The sequence below is a fragment of the Schistocerca serialis genome, chromosome 6 (genome assembly GCF_023864345.2).
Source record: "Schistocerca serialis cubense isolate TAMUIC-IGC-003099 chromosome 6, iqSchSeri2.2, whole genome shotgun sequence".
Classification (NCBI taxonomy): Eukaryota; Metazoa; Arthropoda; class Insecta; order Orthoptera; family Acrididae; genus Schistocerca; species Schistocerca serialis.
In genome coordinates, this window is record NC_064643.1 from 491,111,068 (window position 1) to 491,130,046 (window position 18,979).

Sequence of the window (18,979 nt, forward strand, 5' to 3'; positions counted from 1 at the left end):
AGTATTTGCGTTTGCCTTTTGGCAGTGCTTCCGTACCCGCCATTTTCCACTGGTATTTGGAACAGCTGACTACTCATGTACCAAACTGTTCAAACTATTTGCACGTATTGTCGTAGCAGGCATACACCTGAAGAACACCTTGCAAATTTACATGCTTTCGTGTATTACCTGATGCAGGACTAAAGTGTAGACTGGATAAGTGTGATTTTTTTTAAAACCTGAGTTGCAGTATCTTGGTCATATCATAAATAGTCAAGGTGTACATCCTCTTCAGTCACATTTGTTAGCCATGTGTGACCTGACAGTTCCTCGCAATGTCACAGAATCGCAGTCAGTCTTCGGGAAAATTAACTATTATATTCGGTTCATGCCTAATGCTGCACAAATCGCAGCTCCATTGCATCGCAAGACCGTCCCCTTTATTTGGACATATGAGTGCCAAAAAGCTTTTCAAACACTTAAAGATGCATTGCTCAGTGATTGATGCTCTTGGTTCATTTTGATCCTGACAAACCATTTGTGTTGCAAGTTGATGCTTCCTCTTACAGAATCGATGAAGTGCTTTTGCACAGTTTTGATGATAAAGAAAGGCCTATTGATTTCACATCAAAGGTGTTCTCCACAACTATTCATAACTAGAGAAAGAGGCACTGGCTACTTTTTATGGTGCCAGCAAATTCCACAACTATTTGTATGGCAGAAAATTCTACTCAGTAATAGATCACAAGTCATTGCAGTCCTTGTTTCATTTGATGAAGCCGGTTCCTGTACGAATTGTCCAAAAATTGCTAAGATGGGCTTTGTTGTTGTCTCAATACCAGTACGAGATTGTGTATCAGGTCTATCATCCGACAACTCAACATGGTAATGCTGACATACTTTCACGTCTTCTAATTGGCCCTGATACATACTCTGACGCTTCTGCTGCATCTTGTTGTCACATTGATGCTCACGATTCTGAATTGTTTCAATCCTTTCCTGTAAACTATAGGAAATAGCACAGACCATGAAGCTGATTCAGATTTGAACATTTTGCTTAAATACATTCACACATCTTGGCCTCACTCATTGCATAGCATAAAGAAGGCTGTAGGGCACTGATACTTTGCACGTTGGCACAGCCTCCCTATACAGAAAGGTGTGATTCTTGTTCGAAATGATAGTGGACAGTCACGTGTGTTGACCCCCAAAGCTTTGCAGAAAGAATTGTTGCAGTTACTTAACCAAGAACACTTGGGGATTGTTCATATGTAACAGTTAGCGTGTTGATACTGTACTTGGCAGGGTAAGGACACCCAAATAGAAAAGATAACATCACAGTGTCACGCATGTGTGGAAAATCAGCCTGCTCCACCACAAAATTCTCTGCTTGGCCTAAGTCGCAATCACCATGGCAATGTGTGCACACAGACTTTGCTGGGCCTTTTTGGAATACTCGCAGGTTGATTGTGGTGGACTCTTACAGCAAGTTTCCTTTTGCTGTGCCAATGAACTCGACAGCATCATGTAGCACATTTCAGGCATTGTCCTTTGTTTCGTGACCCTAAGGTTTGCCTGAAGTCATAGTGTCCGACAATGGCCCTCAGTTCAAATCAAATGAATCTGAAACATTCTGTGAACGCAATGGCATATAGCATCTAACTAGTGCACCGTTCCATTCACAGTCAAACGGCAAAGCGAAAAATTTTGTCAGATCCTTCAAGCAGCAGATGGCCAAACTTTACATTGCACTCACCTGGGACTACTGTGATGTCATCTGTTCTATTTGGGGGTCCATACCCTGCCAAGTACAGTATTAACACGCTAACTGTTTCGTACGAACAATTAAAAAGTGTCCTCAATGAAGTAACTGCAACACTTATTTTTGCAAAGCTTTGGGAGTGAACACATTCACGACTGTCATTTTGAACAAGAACCACACCTTGCTGTATAGCGAGGCTATGCCAACATGCGAAGTATTGGTGCACTACAGAGTTCTTTATGCAATTATTTCTCACCTTCTACTGTTCTCATCCACGAGATGGACCATCACTGGTGTAAGTGCTTCACGGCCGCCGCCAATGGACACTACTCCACCCTCTTCAGCATCCGATACCAAAGGAAGGCCACAAGTGTCACTTTGCATCACATGATATTGTGTTTTTCAGGGTTTTTAGCAGCAGCAGATGGCACAAGCATGGCGAGATCCTTTTTCGACTTGGTGTGCATGCAGTTATCTCATTTTAGGACCAGACAGACTGCAGTGCTGACATCACAATCAAATTTGCCACTGTCACGTGCACGGTGCTCTTTCTATATCTCTTCCCCCAGCCTCACGGATCCCGAGGACAGCGCGGCCACAGCAGCTGCCAGAGGGTGTCATCACGACATTGCAGGACGACCCCATGCAGATGGAGCCTTTGCCGCCTCCTCTTGTCTTACTGATGCAGCTGCCCCCCCCCCCCCCCCCCCAACGCCACAGCTGCAGACACTTCCTACATCTTGTAAAAGGCCTCAGGAGATGGACGTGTTTCCTTCAGGGTGTTTTCCTGGGGACGTTTCCACCAGAGCAAAGGCCGGATAGTGGGATAGGAGCCGAAGTCTGACGTCCCCTGCAGCCACAGATTACAGTCCATCAGAGGGTCCAAGCTCCTGCCACCCCTCCCATTGCCATGCTCTGTATTTGTTTGACGATGGTCTGTTGCTTGGGAGGGGGGGGAGTGGAATGTTACAGTGTAAAGTCAAGCGCTGACACGCCAGCCGGGAACAAGAAAGCAGAGAAGACTGTGAGAAGGGGTCAGCCAATCACACGCTGACCGACCTCCCTTCCAGCACACGACAACGCAACAGTAGAGGCCCCTAGGTGAAGAGGACGTAAGTGCCGTGCCCGACTGGTAGCAGCCCACTTGGATAGCAGCTTCAATGTTAGGCTCTTCGACAGCAGTGCCAACATTAGCAACTTTGTTAGCTAGCTCTATGTAGCACAGTCTTGTATTTGCCTATTCTGAAGAAGACTGATTATTTTGTATGTTGCCCTTTGCTTGCGAGACACATCTAGGAAAGTTAAGTATTGTAATTTTCTTGTTCTAATAAAACTCATTAATAAGAGTTGTTAGTTTCTTTGTCTAACGAACTGAGTAGGCACAACAGTATGTATAAGCTCATTATGAACTTCACCCCAGTCAGTATTTTATTAAACTGTCAATGACATGTTCTCTTACTGTGTCACTGACTAGCCTCAAACTTTCTCACAAATATATAACCGTATGATGCATGTCAATAACTAGATAATGTGATACAAAAATCTAATACATTTTCTCCCATGAGATTATGATCTTGAGTCACTTATGTAAGGAAGTAGGGTGAAATGTTAAGTGAAACAGGGTTTGTCTCTAAATTATGTTTTATCGTTGAATAAAAGTGTACATGGGAAACAAATTTTCTAATCCAGAAGTATCTATTGCTCCAATCTTTTGTCATATTTGTCACTTTTCAGAACAATTATTTTTTCAAACATTTCATCACGCAGTTCATAGGCATTCAAACATTGGGAAGTTCAGATCAAATAACAACAATGATAGTTGTAGTTAACAAAATTTGGAATATTTATTGTTGTTAACACATGAAAGAACACGTTTCACAGATGCTGAGAAAGATAGCACCATGTTGTTTCTTCCGAAATTTCAGGGCAATGATGTGAGACATTCAACTAAAACTCTTCTCCAGCAAAAAATTGAGAAATTGTCAATTCTGCTACAGCTTTTGATGAGTAACTTTGTTTTAGCTCTCTTATCTGGTTCAACAGCAAAAAATTAATTTTCTTTTTTGCAACCTCATTATCAGAGATGTCACCCAATTTCTGCAACATTTCTTTGACTGCTATAAGACTGAGGTCTGTTATAAGCCTCACTCGATCATGCACAGCAATGCATTTATTTTTACATCATGGGTAAGACAGTGCTGTAATAGATGCACATTTTCCCTTTGCTATAGAAAGTCAAGAAAAGTCTTCGAATCGTCTTTCGACACTTTCACAGTAGGAAATTGTCAGTGCACCGTACTATTTAATTCTTTTCTGCCCAACAGGAGTTTGAAGTCCTGTCCACTTTCTAGGATCATGAAACTGCAGAAACCGCAAGGAGTTGAATTCATACATTAGTGTCCTTTTGGGATGACTGTACCTCTGTTTCAGCATTGGAAACTTTTCGGCCACGATAGTTCAACATTTCTACCTACAAAGGAGAGAGAAAACAACAAACTTGGCTCTGCTGATGTGAAAGGATGTTACTGTGAGTGTTTTAATATTTATAATCTAGTTTCATATTGTTTTAGTTACTGTAAATTGGTATTGCTAATGCATTACTTTGTTTTTAGCTCTTAAGTAATATTCTCCATGTAAATTAAATCCATTGGTACAGTTTTCCATAGTTTAGGCAGGAAAAGGTTGAGAGGCCTGCCACCCAGTTTTTGCATTCTTTTTCATCGAGCCATCATGCATGGAACAAAAAGCCCATAATTGTATACACTTAGCTCTATGTAACTGTATTGACTTACCTCAGATCGAATAAATTTGTTTCATTGCATTGTCATACAAACTATTCCATCTTTTAATGCCAAGCCTGCTTACAGTCGGTCCTAAAACAGTTTCAATTGTTTCACATTGCTTTGAGTGTCAAGCATCATTCCTCAAAGTGTTAAATTCTTTTATAGTTTTGCGACGTACTTTGGCTCAAGTTATGGATTCTCCATTTTCATCAATGTTCTGAAGGATATGATGAGCACCACTTGAAGTGCCCAAATGTAGTTTGTGTATGTGGGTGGCGGCGGTAGGGGGGGGACAAACAAGCACATGCCCCCCCCCCCCCCCCCACACCTACCCACACACACACACACAAACACACACACACACACACACACACACACACACACACACACACACACACACAGAGAGAGAGAGAGAGAGAGAGAGAGAGAGAGAGAGAGAGAAATAATATATTTTCTGCTCAATTTCAGTTTGAAGTATGAACACTTACTATCGAATAGTGTCAGTGACAATGGCAAATAGTTTTCATCTAAGCTGCTTGACGTCTCTGTTTTAAGAGATATTAGACAAAGTCTGTTTATGTAGACTACTACCAGTCATTGAGTCATTAATTTGTTCACTCCTTTTGTAGCACTACAGACACAAGAGACTTGCGTAGTTACCGTATTTACTCGAACCTAAGCCGCACTCGAATCTAAGCCGCATCCGAAAAAAGAGACTCGAAATCAAGGAAAAAAAATTTTCCCGAATCTAAGCTGCTCCTGAAATTTGAGACTCGAAATTCAAGGTGAGAGAAAAGTTTTAGACCGCCCCTCCAAATTGAAAAACAGTTGGTCCATTGTAACGTGAAACACAATTGAGGTCGAATGGATGAAGATACAGCTACAGTAGTTTGGTTCGAGCCGTAAGCTTAACAGTTAAGCTTTACCAGGTAGCCATTGCTATGTGTCAGGCATTCCGTCCGTGTTTATACGGGTACCCTTCCTTTTTCGCCTGCTTCGTCTGATTTGAATCGATTGCTTATTTTGCTTTGATCTGATAAGTGCCAATCTCTTTGTTACAGGTGTTTATGTCGCTCTAAGCTGAAAATGCATTATTGTACTGTCATGAATTGTTTGTTACATTCTGATAATGCGTGTTTACGACCTATCGCCGCTCGCGGCAAGGCTTGCTTTTGTGCGCGCTACCGCGGCTTACAATTAAAAAAAGAAAAAAAATAGAGGAATTGTCTCATAAGCGAAACAATGGCGACAGTCTGCTATTTCTTGTTACTTAAACTGCTGCTTTCTTTGATAATGATCAACAAGAACCAAATAATAGACTGCTGATAGATGATGCTCTGAACCAGAGTTAAGGAAAATTTTTCTCCGTTTGAAAATCTTTGCAGACGACTCTTTAGTACATTACATTCTGCACAGAAATTAGGGTCATCTTAGATTTAAAAATCTAGTCAGTTGCCGTGCTTAGTTTCTGACTGTATCACTATTCAGCATAAGAATAATATGAATATAAATATGACATGATATGTATATTCTTCTGCGTTTGCTGTTCTAGTTTCATAGTTTATTAGGCAGACAGGATTTAAATGAAGTAGCAGCAAACACGAAAGAATACATGGCATAATGTTTACATTCTTCTACCTTTTAATTTATTTACTGACACAGAGGTTTTGGCGCCAGCATTTATCTTTGTGCCTGCAAAGCATACCTGTATTGCGCAACATATATTTGATGGCAGAAGTTGTTTGTGGTGACACCTACCAACATTTTTCAGAACTTCTGCTTACTTTGCACTCGATTCTAAGCTGCAGGCAGTTTTTTGGATTACAAAAACCGGAAAAAAAGTGCGGCTTAGATTCGAGTAAATACGGTATATGGAATGGATCCACATCCTTTAGGTTTGGCAGCCCTGGTACAACTGAAGAAGACATTGCAAATTAGCATCTCTTGGCTGCTTTCTTATCTTCGCCTAGTTATGTGCATTGCTTCTACATGTTGGGAGGATGAGGGATGGGAGGAAGTACTGCCAAGAGTAGGGCTCAGATGAACTGGACTGTGTCACCGAAGTAACTGCAAAGACCATTCGCCTGTGTCATATTTCTAACACTGTAGAGTAAATAAAGCTATACACAACCAAAATTTTCGTTCCAACACCACAATGCTTTACTAAGCATTATCCTGTAGACTCCTACAACCTCTAAACTGACTTTTCAGCTCATTATATGGGCACTTGCAGTTTAACATGGACTTGGAACAACATTTATGAATGATTGCCAGAGGGAAGTAAGTGATACGTGAACAATTTGTAGTCTAGCAGCTGTACACTGTGTCCCAAAGTCATATGACCATAATGAAAATGCCGTGCTTAGTTTCTGACTGTATCACTATTCAGCATAAGAATAATATGAATATAAATATGACATGATATGTATATTCTTCTGCGTTTGCTGTTCTAGTTTCATAGTTTATTAGGCAGACAGGATTTAAATGAAGTAGCAGCAAACACGAAAGAATACATGGCATAATGTTTACATTCTTCTACCTTTTAATTTATTTACTGACACAGAGGTTTTGGCGCCAGCATTTATCTTTGTGCCTGCAAAGCATACCTGTATTGCGCAACATATATTTGATGGCAGAAGTTGTTTGTGGTGACACCTACCAACATTTTTCAGAACTTCTGCTTACTTTGCACTCGATTCTAAGCTGCAGGCAGTTTTTTGGATTACAAAAACCGGAAAAAAAGTGCGGCTTAGATTCGAGTAAATACGGTATATGGAATGGATCCACATCCTTTAGGTTTGGCAGCCCTGGTACAACTGAAGAAGACATTGCAAATTAGCATCTCTTGGCTGCTTTCTTATCTTCGCCTAGTTATGTGCATTGCTTCTACATGTTGGGAGGATGAGGGATGGGAGGAAGTACTGCCAAGAGTAGGGCTCAGATGAACTGGACTGTGTCACCGAAGTAACTGCAAAGACCATTCGCCTGTGTCATATTTCTAACACTGTAGAGTAAATAAAGCTATACACAACCAAAATTTTCGTTCCAACACCACAATGCTTTACTAAGCATTATCCTGTAGACTCCTACAACCTCTAAACTGACTTTTCAGCTCATTATATGGGCACTTGCAGTTTAACATGGACTTGGAACAACATTTATGAATGATTGCCAGAGGGAAGTAAGTGATACGTGAACAATTTGTAGTCTAGCAGCTGTACACTGTGTCCCAAAGTCATATGACCATAATGAAAATTGATTAAGTATCTATGAAGCAGGAAGCTCACTGTGTCTCAGGAACAAACACTAGTCTATGTTATTCGTTAGTTAAATGACTAATAATAAATAACACTTATTTATTTTCACAAGGATGAATAATCCCTTTAAATGCAAATAATTTATTCATGAATAAAAATTTTAGAATCATCTATTTATTCAAATAGTTATCTAGTTAGAAATTGATTTGAATAATGCCCATCTTCGCTTTTAAGTCTATACTCACAAATGGAATGACATATACTGGCTTTCTGAACTTTAAAACAGGGTCCTTCAACAGGAGAGACAGACTGGGAAAAATGAAGGAGTGCCGTACTACTGAATAAAGGAAGCATTGCTTTAATTACACAAAGTGTTAATTGTGATTGTTTCTCCACAGTTGTTGAATTCACTTACCTGTCCATACCCAACAATGACAAATTAGATGATCCAGATATTGCACACTTATTTTACTAAAGTAAAGTAACACAATTTTGTTTAATGTTTCAAAACCTGTTAACTCACAGCTGAATCTGTGGGCAAATGTTCCTCCCAGTCCTTGCCATGGAATGATCCTCCACTGTTCCACCGAAACTCACTCATTGCTCCTCCTTTCGCAAGTTCTGGACAAACAGATAACAAAATAAATAAAGTGCAAAGGTTTAGCTAACAACAAAAATCATCATTATTGTTATTTAATATCTTACAGCTTAAACCTTACATTACAGCCACTATTCCCTTTAACATCTAGGAGATATGAAGCTAATATGAATGTATGTACAACACTTCTAACAAATAGTGGAACCTAAAATTTTAAAAGAAACAAATGACTTATATTGTTGTTGTTGTGGTGGTCTTCAGTCCTGAGACTGGTTTGATGCAGCTCTCCATGCTACTCTATCCTGTGCAAGCTTCTTCATCTCCCAGTACCTACTGCAACCCACATCCTTCTGAATCTGCTTAGTGTATTCATCTCTTGGTCTCCCTCTACGATTTTTACCCTCCACGCTACCCTCCAATGCTAAATTTGTGATCCCTCGATGCCTCAGAACATGTCCTACCAACCGATCCCTTCTTCTAGTCAAGTTGTGCCACAAACTTCTCTTCTCCCCAATCCTATTCAATACCTCCTCATTAGTTACGTGATCTACCCACCTTATCTTCAGCATTCTTCTGTAGCACCACATTTCGAAAGCTTCTATTCTCTTCTTGTCCAAACTAGTTATCGTCCATGTCTCACTTCCATACATGGGTACACTCAATACAAATACTTTCAGAAACGACTTCCTGGCACCTAAATCTATATTCGATGTTAACAAATTTCTCTTCTTGAGAAACGCTTTCCTTGCCATTGCCAGTCTACATTTTATATCCTCTGTACTTCGACCATCATCAGTTATTTTACTCCCTAAATAGCAAAACTCCTTTACTACTTTAAGTGTTTCATTTCCTAATCTAATCCCCTCAGCATCACCCGACTTAATTTGACTACATTCCATTATCCTCGTTTTGCTTTTGTTGATGTTCATCTTATATCCTCCTTTCAAGACACTATCCATTCCGTTCAACTGCTCTTCCAAGTCCTTTGCTGTCTCTGACAGAATTACAATGTCATCGGCGAACCTCAAAGTTTTTACTTCTTCTCCATGAATTTTAATACCTACTCCGAATTTTTCTTTTGTTTCTTTTACTGCTTGCTCAATATACAGATTGAATAACATCGGGGAGAGGCTACAACCCTGTCTCACTCCTTTCGCAACCACTGCTTCCCTTTCATGCCCCTCGACTCTTATAATTGCCATCTGGTTTCTGTACAAATTGTAAATAGCCTTTCACTCCCTGTATTTTACCCCTGCCACCTTCAGAATTTGAAAGAGAGTATTCCAGTCAACATTGTCAAAAGCTTTCTCTAAGTCTACAAATGCTAGAAATGTAGGTTTGCCTTTTCTCAATCTTTCTTCCAAGATAAGTCGTAAGGTCAGTATTGCCTCACGTGTTCCAACATTTCTACGGAATCCAAACTGATCTTCCCCGAGGTCGACTTCTACCAGTTTTTCCATTCGTCTGTAAAGAATCCGCGTTAGTATTTTGCAGCTGTGACTTATTAAACTGATAGTTCGGTAATTTTCACATCTGTCAACATCTGCTTTCTTTGGGATTGGAATTATTACGTTCTTCTTGAAGTCTGAGGGTATTTCGCCTGTCTCATACATCTTACTCACCAGATGGTAGAGTTTTGTCATGACTGGCTCTCCCGAGGCCATCAGTAGTTCTAATGGAATGTTGTCTACTCCCGGGGCCTTGTTTTGACTCAGGTCTTTCAGTGCTCTGTCAAACTCTTCACGCAGTATCTTATCTCCAATTTCGTCTTCATCTACATCCTCTTCCATTTCCATAATATTGTCCTCAAGTGCATCGCCCTTGTATAAACCCTCTATATACTCCTTCCACCTTTCTGCCTTCCCTTCTTTGCTTAGAACTGGGTTGCCATCTGAGCTCTCGATAATCATACAAGTGGTTCTCTTCTCTCCAAAGGTCTCTTTAATTTTCCTGTAGGCAGTATCTATCTTACCCCTAGTGAGACAAGCCTCTATATCCTTACATTTGTCCTCTAGCCATCCCTGCTTAGCCATTTTGCACTTCCTGTCGATTTCATTTTTGAGACGTTTGTATTCCTTTTTGCCTGCTTCATTTACTGCATTTTTATATTTTCTCCTTTCATCAATTAAATTCAATATTTCTTCTGTTACCCAAGGATTTCTATTAGCCCTCGTCTTTTTACCTACTTGATCGTCTGCTGCCTTCACCACTTCATCCCTCAGAGCTACCCATTCTTCTTCTACTGTATTTCTTTCCCCCATTCCTGTCAATTGTTCCCTTATGCTCTCCCTCAAACTCTCTACAACCTCTGGTTCTTTCAGTTTATCCAGGTCCCATCTCCTTAAATTCCCACCTTTTTGCAGTTTCTTCATTTTCAATCTGCAGTTCATAACCAATAGATTGTGGTCAGAATCCACATCTGCCCCAGGAAATGTCTTACAATTTAAAACCTGGTTCCTAAATCTCTGTCTTACCATTATATAATCTATCTGAAACCTGTCAGTATCTCCAGGCTTCTTCCATGTATACAGCCTCCTTTCATGATTCTTGAACCAAGTGTTAGCTATGATTAAGTTATGCTCTGTGCAAAATTCTATAAGGCGGCTTCCTCTTTCATTTCTTCCCCCCAATCCATATTCACCTACTATGTTTCCTTCTCTCCCTTTTCCTACTGACGAATTCCAGTCACCCATGACTATTAAATTTTCGTCTCCCTTCACTACCTGAATAATTTCTTTTATCTCGTCATACATTTCATCTATTTCTTCATCATCTGCAGAGCTAGTTGGCATATAAACTTGTACTACTGTAGTAGGCATGGGCTTTGTGTCTACCTTGGCCACAATAATGCATTCACTATGCTGTTTGTAGTAGCTAACCCGCACTCCTATTTTTTTATTCATTATTAAACCCACTCCTGCATTACCCCTATTTGATTTTGTATTTATAACCCTGTAATCACCTGACCAAAAGTCTTGTTCCTCCTGCCACCGAACTACATTAATTCCCACCATATCTAACTTTAACCTATCCATCTCCTTTTTTAAATTTTCTAACCTACCTGCCCGATTAAGTGATCTGACATTCCACGCTCCGATCCGTAGAACACCAGTTTTCTTTCTCCTGATAACGACGTCCTCTTGAGTAGTCCCCGCCCGGAGATCCGAATGGGGTACTATTTTACCTCCGGAATATTTTACCCAAGAGGACGCCATCATCATTTAATCATACAGTAGAGCTGCATGTCCTCGGGAAAAATTACGGCTGTAGTTTCCCCTTGCTTTCAGCCGTTCGCAGTACCAGCACAGCAAGGCCGTTTTGGTTAATGTTACAAGGCCAGATCAGTCAATCATCCAGACTGTTGCCCCTGCAACTACTGAAAAGGCTGCTGCCCCTCTTCAGGAACCACATGTTTGTCTGGCCTCTCAACAGATACCCCTCCGTTGTGGTTGCACCTACGGTACGGTCATCTGTATCGCTGAGGCACGCAAGCCTCCCCACCAGCGGCAAGGTCCATGGTTCATGGGGGGATGACTTATATTACAATTAAATAATGCACACGACATGAGCTGTAATTGCAACTGCCAAGAAAAATTTCCATGCAGTTTCAGTGTGTACTTGTGGCAGAGTTTTTGTTTTTTTCATTTTGTGCCTGTTACAGAGTCATAAGATCCCAATTTACTATTGTTTGAAATATGTGTTGACACTGTAATTAGAAGTCTACACAGCAATATTAACTGAATAATTATTGTTGACTTTTTCATTTGTAGAATTGTAGTCTGAAATGGAAGTGAAACTCAAGCCTATTAGCTCTACATAATATGTGAAGAAACATCCTGTTATCCACCTGATACTGCAGTTTTAAATTCACTGTCTATCCATTTTGAGTGTTGGAATTTGTATTAACATGCTGATGCAGACTTCAACTTGGTAACAGTTTCCAATTTCACTGAGGCTGAGTCGATTATTCACAGAGAACTGCATTAATTGGAGATTTCATGATGCGAAGTCGATGTTTCAAAGCCTCCCAGAAATACTTATTCACATTAAAACCAAGATTCTGAGCATGGTATTCTCTAACTGAAATCTTTTCAGTAAGTACTTATACAACTGTATACTATGAAATACGGCCGAGTACCCCTCCATACTAATAGATAAGATATTATGGCCCCCTCCCCCTTACCCCCACAATCAACCAATGGCCTATACTTCCTACTGGAAGTTTCAAGTAGGATCGCACAGGCACTTTCTTTGATGACTCAGGAGTCCAATGGGAGGACCCACGGTGCTCCCACAGGTAAAGCAAGTGTATATTACCTCAAAGACTGATTCATCAGAGGCACTTGTATACATCTATAGATACAACCATACTCTGCAAGCCACTAGAGGCACATGGCAGAGGGTATGACCCACTGTACCAGTTATTAGAGTCTCTTTCTGTTCCATTCATGCATGGAACATTTGAAGAATAACTGATCGAATGCCTCTGTGCATGCAGTAATTATTGTAACCTTATCCTCATGATCCCCATGTGAGCAATACATAGGGGATTGTAGTATATTCCTACAGTAATCATTTAAAGCGGTTCTTGAAACTTTGTTAGTAGTCTACCACCTGCTTTACCCATGACTAAATCCATCAGATCATCCTGTTTCATATTCCTACAAAGTGTTACACCCAAGTAACTGTAAGAGTTGGCCAATTCCAACAGTGACTCACTGATATCATAGTCTTAACATACTAGGTTTTTTCGTTTTGTGAATTGCAAAAATTTAGATTTCTGAACATTTACAGTAAGTTGTCCATCTCTGCATTGCTTTGAAATCTTATCAAGATCTGAATGAATATTTATGCAGCTTCTTTCAGAAAGTACTTCATTACAGATAAATGGATCACCTGTAAAAATCCTGATACTATTAATATCGTCTGCAAGGTCATTAATATAATTAATACACAACATGAACATCAAGGGTAACAACACACTTACTTGGGGCACACCTAAAGTTACGTCTACATCTGACGAACACTCTCCATCCAAGATAACATGCTGTGTCCCTCTACCAAAACGTCCTCCATCCAATCACAAATTTCACTTGATACTCCATATGCTTGTACTTTTGACAGTAAGTGTAAGTGCGATATTGAGCCAAATGATTTTCGGAAATCAAGAAATACAGCGTCTACCTGATTGCCTTGATCCAAAGCTTTCAGTATGCCATGTGAGGAAAGTGTGAGTTGGGTTTCACATGATTGAGGTTTTCGAAAGCCTTGCTGGTTGGCATTTAGAAGGTCATTCTGTTCAAGATTCCACAGTATGTTTGAGCTCAGAATATGTTCTAAGATTCTACAACAAATTTATGTCATGGATATTGGACAGTAGTTGTTTTGGATCACTTGTACTACCCTTCTTGTAGACGGGTGGACCTGTGCCTTTTTCCAAGAATTGAGCATGCTTATTTGTTCAACGGCTTTACAACAGATTAAAGTTAGAAGAGGGGCTAACTCGCGTCAAATTCAGTACAGAATCTGACAGATATTCCATTGGGCCCTGGAGCTTTGTTCAATTTTAACGATATCAGCTGTTTCTCAACACCACTGACACTAATACTTATTTCATTCATCTTTTCAGTGGTTCGAGGATTAAACTGAGCCCATTCTCCTGGGTTTTCCTCTGAAAAGAAACATTTGAAAACTGAGTTAAGCATTTCTTCTTTTGCTTTGCTACCCTCAATTTCAGCTCCTGTCTCATTTGCTAGGGAATGGACACTAACTTTGGTGCCATTGACAGGCTTTATATACAATCAGAATTTCTTTGGGTTCTGTGGAAGATTACTTAACAATACTCTGCTATGGTAGTCACCGAAGACATCATGCATTGCTCTCTTGACAGCTGAATGCATTTCATTCAACAGCTCTCTATCTGTAGCCCTATGTTTTGTTTTACACCTATTATGCAGTAATCTTTATTTCTTTAGAAGCTTCTTTACAGTGACTGTATACCACAGAGATTCCCTCCCATTTTGAACTCTTCTACTGTGTACAGACCTAACCAGTGCATGGTCAACTATTCTTTTAAACCTGAGTCATAATTCCTCTACATGCTCCTGCCCTGTGCTGAAAGTTTCCTCACTGAAATGTAACACTACTGATTTTTGATCTAGTTTGGAGAAAATGGAAATGAAGTCCCATGCTACTTGACAGAGCATAGGGGAACCATTCGGGAGACCAGCAACACCGTACTAGGCAAGGTCTTAATGGAGGTGGTTTGCAATTGCCTTCCTCCGACTGTAATGGGGATGAATGGGGATGATGATGATGATGATGATGATGATGATGATGATGATGATGATGATGATGATGATGACGACGACGACGACGACGACAACGACACAACACCCAGTCATCTCGGGGAAGGTGAAAATCCCTGACCCCGGCGGGAATCAAACTCATGACCCCGTGCTCAGGAAGCGAGAACACTACCGCAAGACCACGAGTGGCGGACTTTATCTAGTTTACTGAACATATATATCTTTCTGCTTGCTATAGTTGTGCTTTGAACTTTAGTAATCATATTTGCCACAACCGCATCATGGTCACTTATGGCAGTTTAGATGTGGATATCCTCAAAGAGGTCAGATATATTTGTTGGATCCAATATATTTTCATCGTAAGTGGGGGTTCCTAACTATCTGTTGGTAGATTTAAGAGAAGGCATTTAGTAAAGTTTCACAGGATGTCTTATCATGCCCACCATCACTAACAAAACTGTAATTTTCCCAATTAATTGTTGGATCATTTACGTCTCCACCAATGAGTTCAGTATGGCTGGAGAATTTAAATGCAAGTGAACTGAGGTTTTCTCTGAAGTTTTCGGTTACACTAGGAGAGGAGTCTGATGGGTGTCAGAAGGATCCAATTATTTTATGCCCACCCCTGATGCTGAGTCTTGCCCAAACAATATCATATGCAGCTTCAATTTCTACCTCCGTGGATTTGTTTCTTGTCTACTGTGATAAATACACCACCTCCACTTCCCATTTGCCTAGCCTTTCGATACACACTCAAATTTTCCCCAAAAATATCACTGCTATCAATTTCAGGTTTCAACCAGCTTTCTGCACCTAATAGTATGTGAGTTTCACTGCTTTTCATGAGCACTTCAAACTTTGGCACTTTGTTGCAGTTTACTATTAGGATTTTAATACTCTCACCTGTGAGAGGCATTTCTTTAATCTTACACTGATATTTACGGGTTTTCTACATATATAGTTATCTGGATTGGATGGAGAGTTGCCTAATATAAAAAAACCTTGTGCACCCCGCACACAGTAAGTTAGCTGAGTAGCAGCCTCTGATTTGTAGTGCACACCTGACCCATTTAGGGGGATCCTACACTTCTCAACCCTACTGTGCAAGTCAAAAAGTCACAGAACTTTTGGAGTGTATAGTTCAGTCCTTCAACTCAACTCAGAGCTAAAGAGCCATGATCAGTTCTGGGGCAAAGGTTCAAATTGTGAGCTTCATTAAAACTCCATGCGAAATGCTGGTCTTCTCAACTTTCTCTGCCAGTCACTGGAATAACCCAAGAATGACCTCAGAGCCCAGATGACAGGCATCATTTGTTCCAACGTGTGCCACAATCTGCATCCTGTTCCCTCAATGGCTGCTCTTCAACATGTTAACATGTTGAGTGAGTGCCCCCCCCCCCCCCCCCCCCAACATACAACCTGAGTGCACCTGGTGTCCTTTCTTGTCCCTTGTTGCCATTTCCCTAAGGGGCACCATCACTCGCTGTATATTTCAACTGCTGACAATAGACCCCTGCTCTTTTGCATTTGCCTCGTCTCTTCCTGACTCCGGACAACACCCTGAGTTCTCCCTGGCCCTGTCCACCCTTTATAGAACGCCTAGATCTACAATTGACACACCACTCACAATCAGGTGGATGAGTAATGACAGATCTTGTACTTTCTGCAGAGGAGACAGGATCCACAGTGGGGGATAGTATTAGAGGTACCTCTGGTACAGATATCATGGGTACATGGCTTTTGGGAGCTTTTGCAGTGCACCGATTCACAGCAACTGCCAAATGCTTAACAGTTGTCAGGGTAATTTCCACTTGCTTATGAAGGTCTATCAACTCATCCCATGTTTGAGAACAGCATTCAGAGTGGGGTTGCATTTTGGCTGGTGCAATGTATTACAAGGCAAGGAACAATGAACAAATAACTTTAAGTTAAACCTGCTGATTATCTTTTACTCTGTTTAGCTAAAAAGTAGCTAATTTCCATTAAGAATTGAAGCAAATACACTACATGAGATTTTCATTATGGCAACACAAAAACCTGTCGTAAAAATTACTAGTTTCCTAAAACGTTTTGTTATTTATTATACTTGTTAGCAAACTGGAAAACAGAGTTAATTTATGATAAATGCAAGTGATTTATTGGGCTATCCCTCTTCAAGGGAAAACTAGATTTAACACAATATGTTAGTCAGAAAATCTGTTACAGTAACTAAATAACAAATGCTGATTTGCTACAAATTGCTGGAAGGTTATACAAAGATAATGGTAGCTTCCGAAAATTCTCAGAAATGCAGATTTATTTGTGTTCATATACAATGAAGTTCAAGGCTGACGTGTTCTTTGGCAGAACTGTGAATCACCAACAATGATTTGCTATGAAATTAATTATGTATCCAAAACACTTGTATGATAACTTATGAAAATGTATCCAAAACACTTGTATGATAACTTATGAAAACATAGTTTCATAAGAGTCCGAAAATTCTCAAGATAACCGATCTCTCATTTTGTTGTACAATGCAATAAGACAACGATTGTATTTAATGAGGCTAGGCCTACTGTTCTCAAAATTTTTAAAAGAGCTCTATTAAGTTTAAGCCTACAATGAACAATTATAGTATGAGTTTATAACAGCACTTTCAAATGTTTGAAATTTCAAAATATATCAGAATACAAACATATATTGATACAATCAATGAAATGTTATGCAGGGATGCCACAAACAGTAAAATATGCAAATCTAGAGCTTTAAATTGGCACACAATCTTGTACACGCGGTCTCAGAAAAAGGAAGATTTCTAAGCTGGCTTTTATATATAAATAAATGTGCATATTGCATGGATTTCTCTCTTAACTGATTCTGTGCATGCTTGTACACTGGCATGCCCAAGAAGAACACTGCAGCATGAATTTCTCTCAATCAAAATCAATAAAATGTGCACCACCAACAAAGTATGTGTTTTGATTGTTGCAACATAAAGAACAGATGGGATGCTAATTTCACAGAAAAGTTGTTAAGCCAGGTGCCGTCGTGGAACTTGTTGCCTTTATTGGCGAGTTTCCTCCACCTACTGTGGTCTTCGGTGAGTTCATCCCATTTTTTTTTCAGTTAATATTAAATGTGTTCATGCCATGGTTGATAAATCTCTGAAGTCCAATGCAGGTCTTCCAGGGGGTCTATAAGTGTCCTATTCACCAAGTGACATTCCTTGAGAGTGGTGGTGATACTTGGTAGCTTCACAGCATTCAAGGACAATCTCATTTGTCACATGGTCCCTCCACGTTATATCTAGAATGTTTCATAAGCACCAAGGAAATTGTGTTGTTGGCAAATGATGTCCAGGTCTCAACACTGTACAAGAAGGTGCTCAGTACGCATGCTTGATATACAAGCATTTTCGCGGTCACAGTGAGGTGTTCGCTGTTCCAAACTCTGGTGTGGAGCTTCCTAGAAGTGTTCGCCGCTTTGCCAGTTATTGCATTTATTTAGTCAGCCAGAGAAAGATCTTCTGACACTAACAAGTTGAGATAGCATAATTTATCGACTACATTCAACGAAGAGCCATCTAATCTTATGGCAGGCATACGTGTATCCTTGTGCCACAATCACATTCTCCTTTAATTTCACTGATGTAGAGAAGAGCTTGAATGCAGCAGCAAATTTGTCCACAAGCCATTGAAGACCGTCTTGAGTATATGCTATGAATGCTGCACCATCAGTGAATAAAAGGTTGCTTACAAACAAGTCCTGACAATGAAACTTCCTGTCAGATTAAAACTGTGAGTCAGACCGAGATTCAAACTCGGGACTTTTGCCTTTCGCGGGCAAGTGCTCTACCACTTGCCCGCGAAAGGCAAAGGCCCCCGAAGTTCGAGTCTCGGTCTGGCATACAGTTTTAATCTGCCAGGAAGTATCACATCAGCGCACACTCCGCTGCAGACTGAAAACCTCATTCAAGTCCTGACAATAGCACTTGTATCTGAGTAACAAGGAGTTGTAATTTTCCATCAGCCCTAGTGTGTAGATGGATGACCAGGTTTGTTTTTCCGAAAGTAACTTTGAGAAGTAATGAGAAGAATATATCAAACAGAGCAGTGCCAGTAATCCTGCCAATTAGACTCCAAACCTTGATAATCAGACTCCATCCAAAATCAATACTGAACCCTGCCTGACTCATTTTATTCCTCCATCTGATGGTGAACCACCTCCACTACCCCAAAATCATTCACCATTAGTTTTCCAGAATTTCCTAACCTCGAACATTACCTCACCATACAACCTCATACCGCCAG

General features: G+C 40.3%; 1 protein-coding gene across 1 annotated transcript in view; it reads right to left on the reverse strand.

Moving 5' to 3' along the window:
- LOC126484265 (transmembrane protein 209) overlaps window positions 1-18,979 on the reverse strand; it is a 153,355-nt gene that overhangs the window by 22,625 nt on the left and 111,751 nt on the right. Inside the window, exon 9 of the mRNA XM_050107687.1 lies at window positions 8,305-8,402. Within this exon, the coding sequence (XP_049963644.1) occupies window positions 8,305-8,402 (98 nt within the window). The remainder of the gene's footprint in view (window positions 1-8,304; window positions 8,403-18,979) is intronic.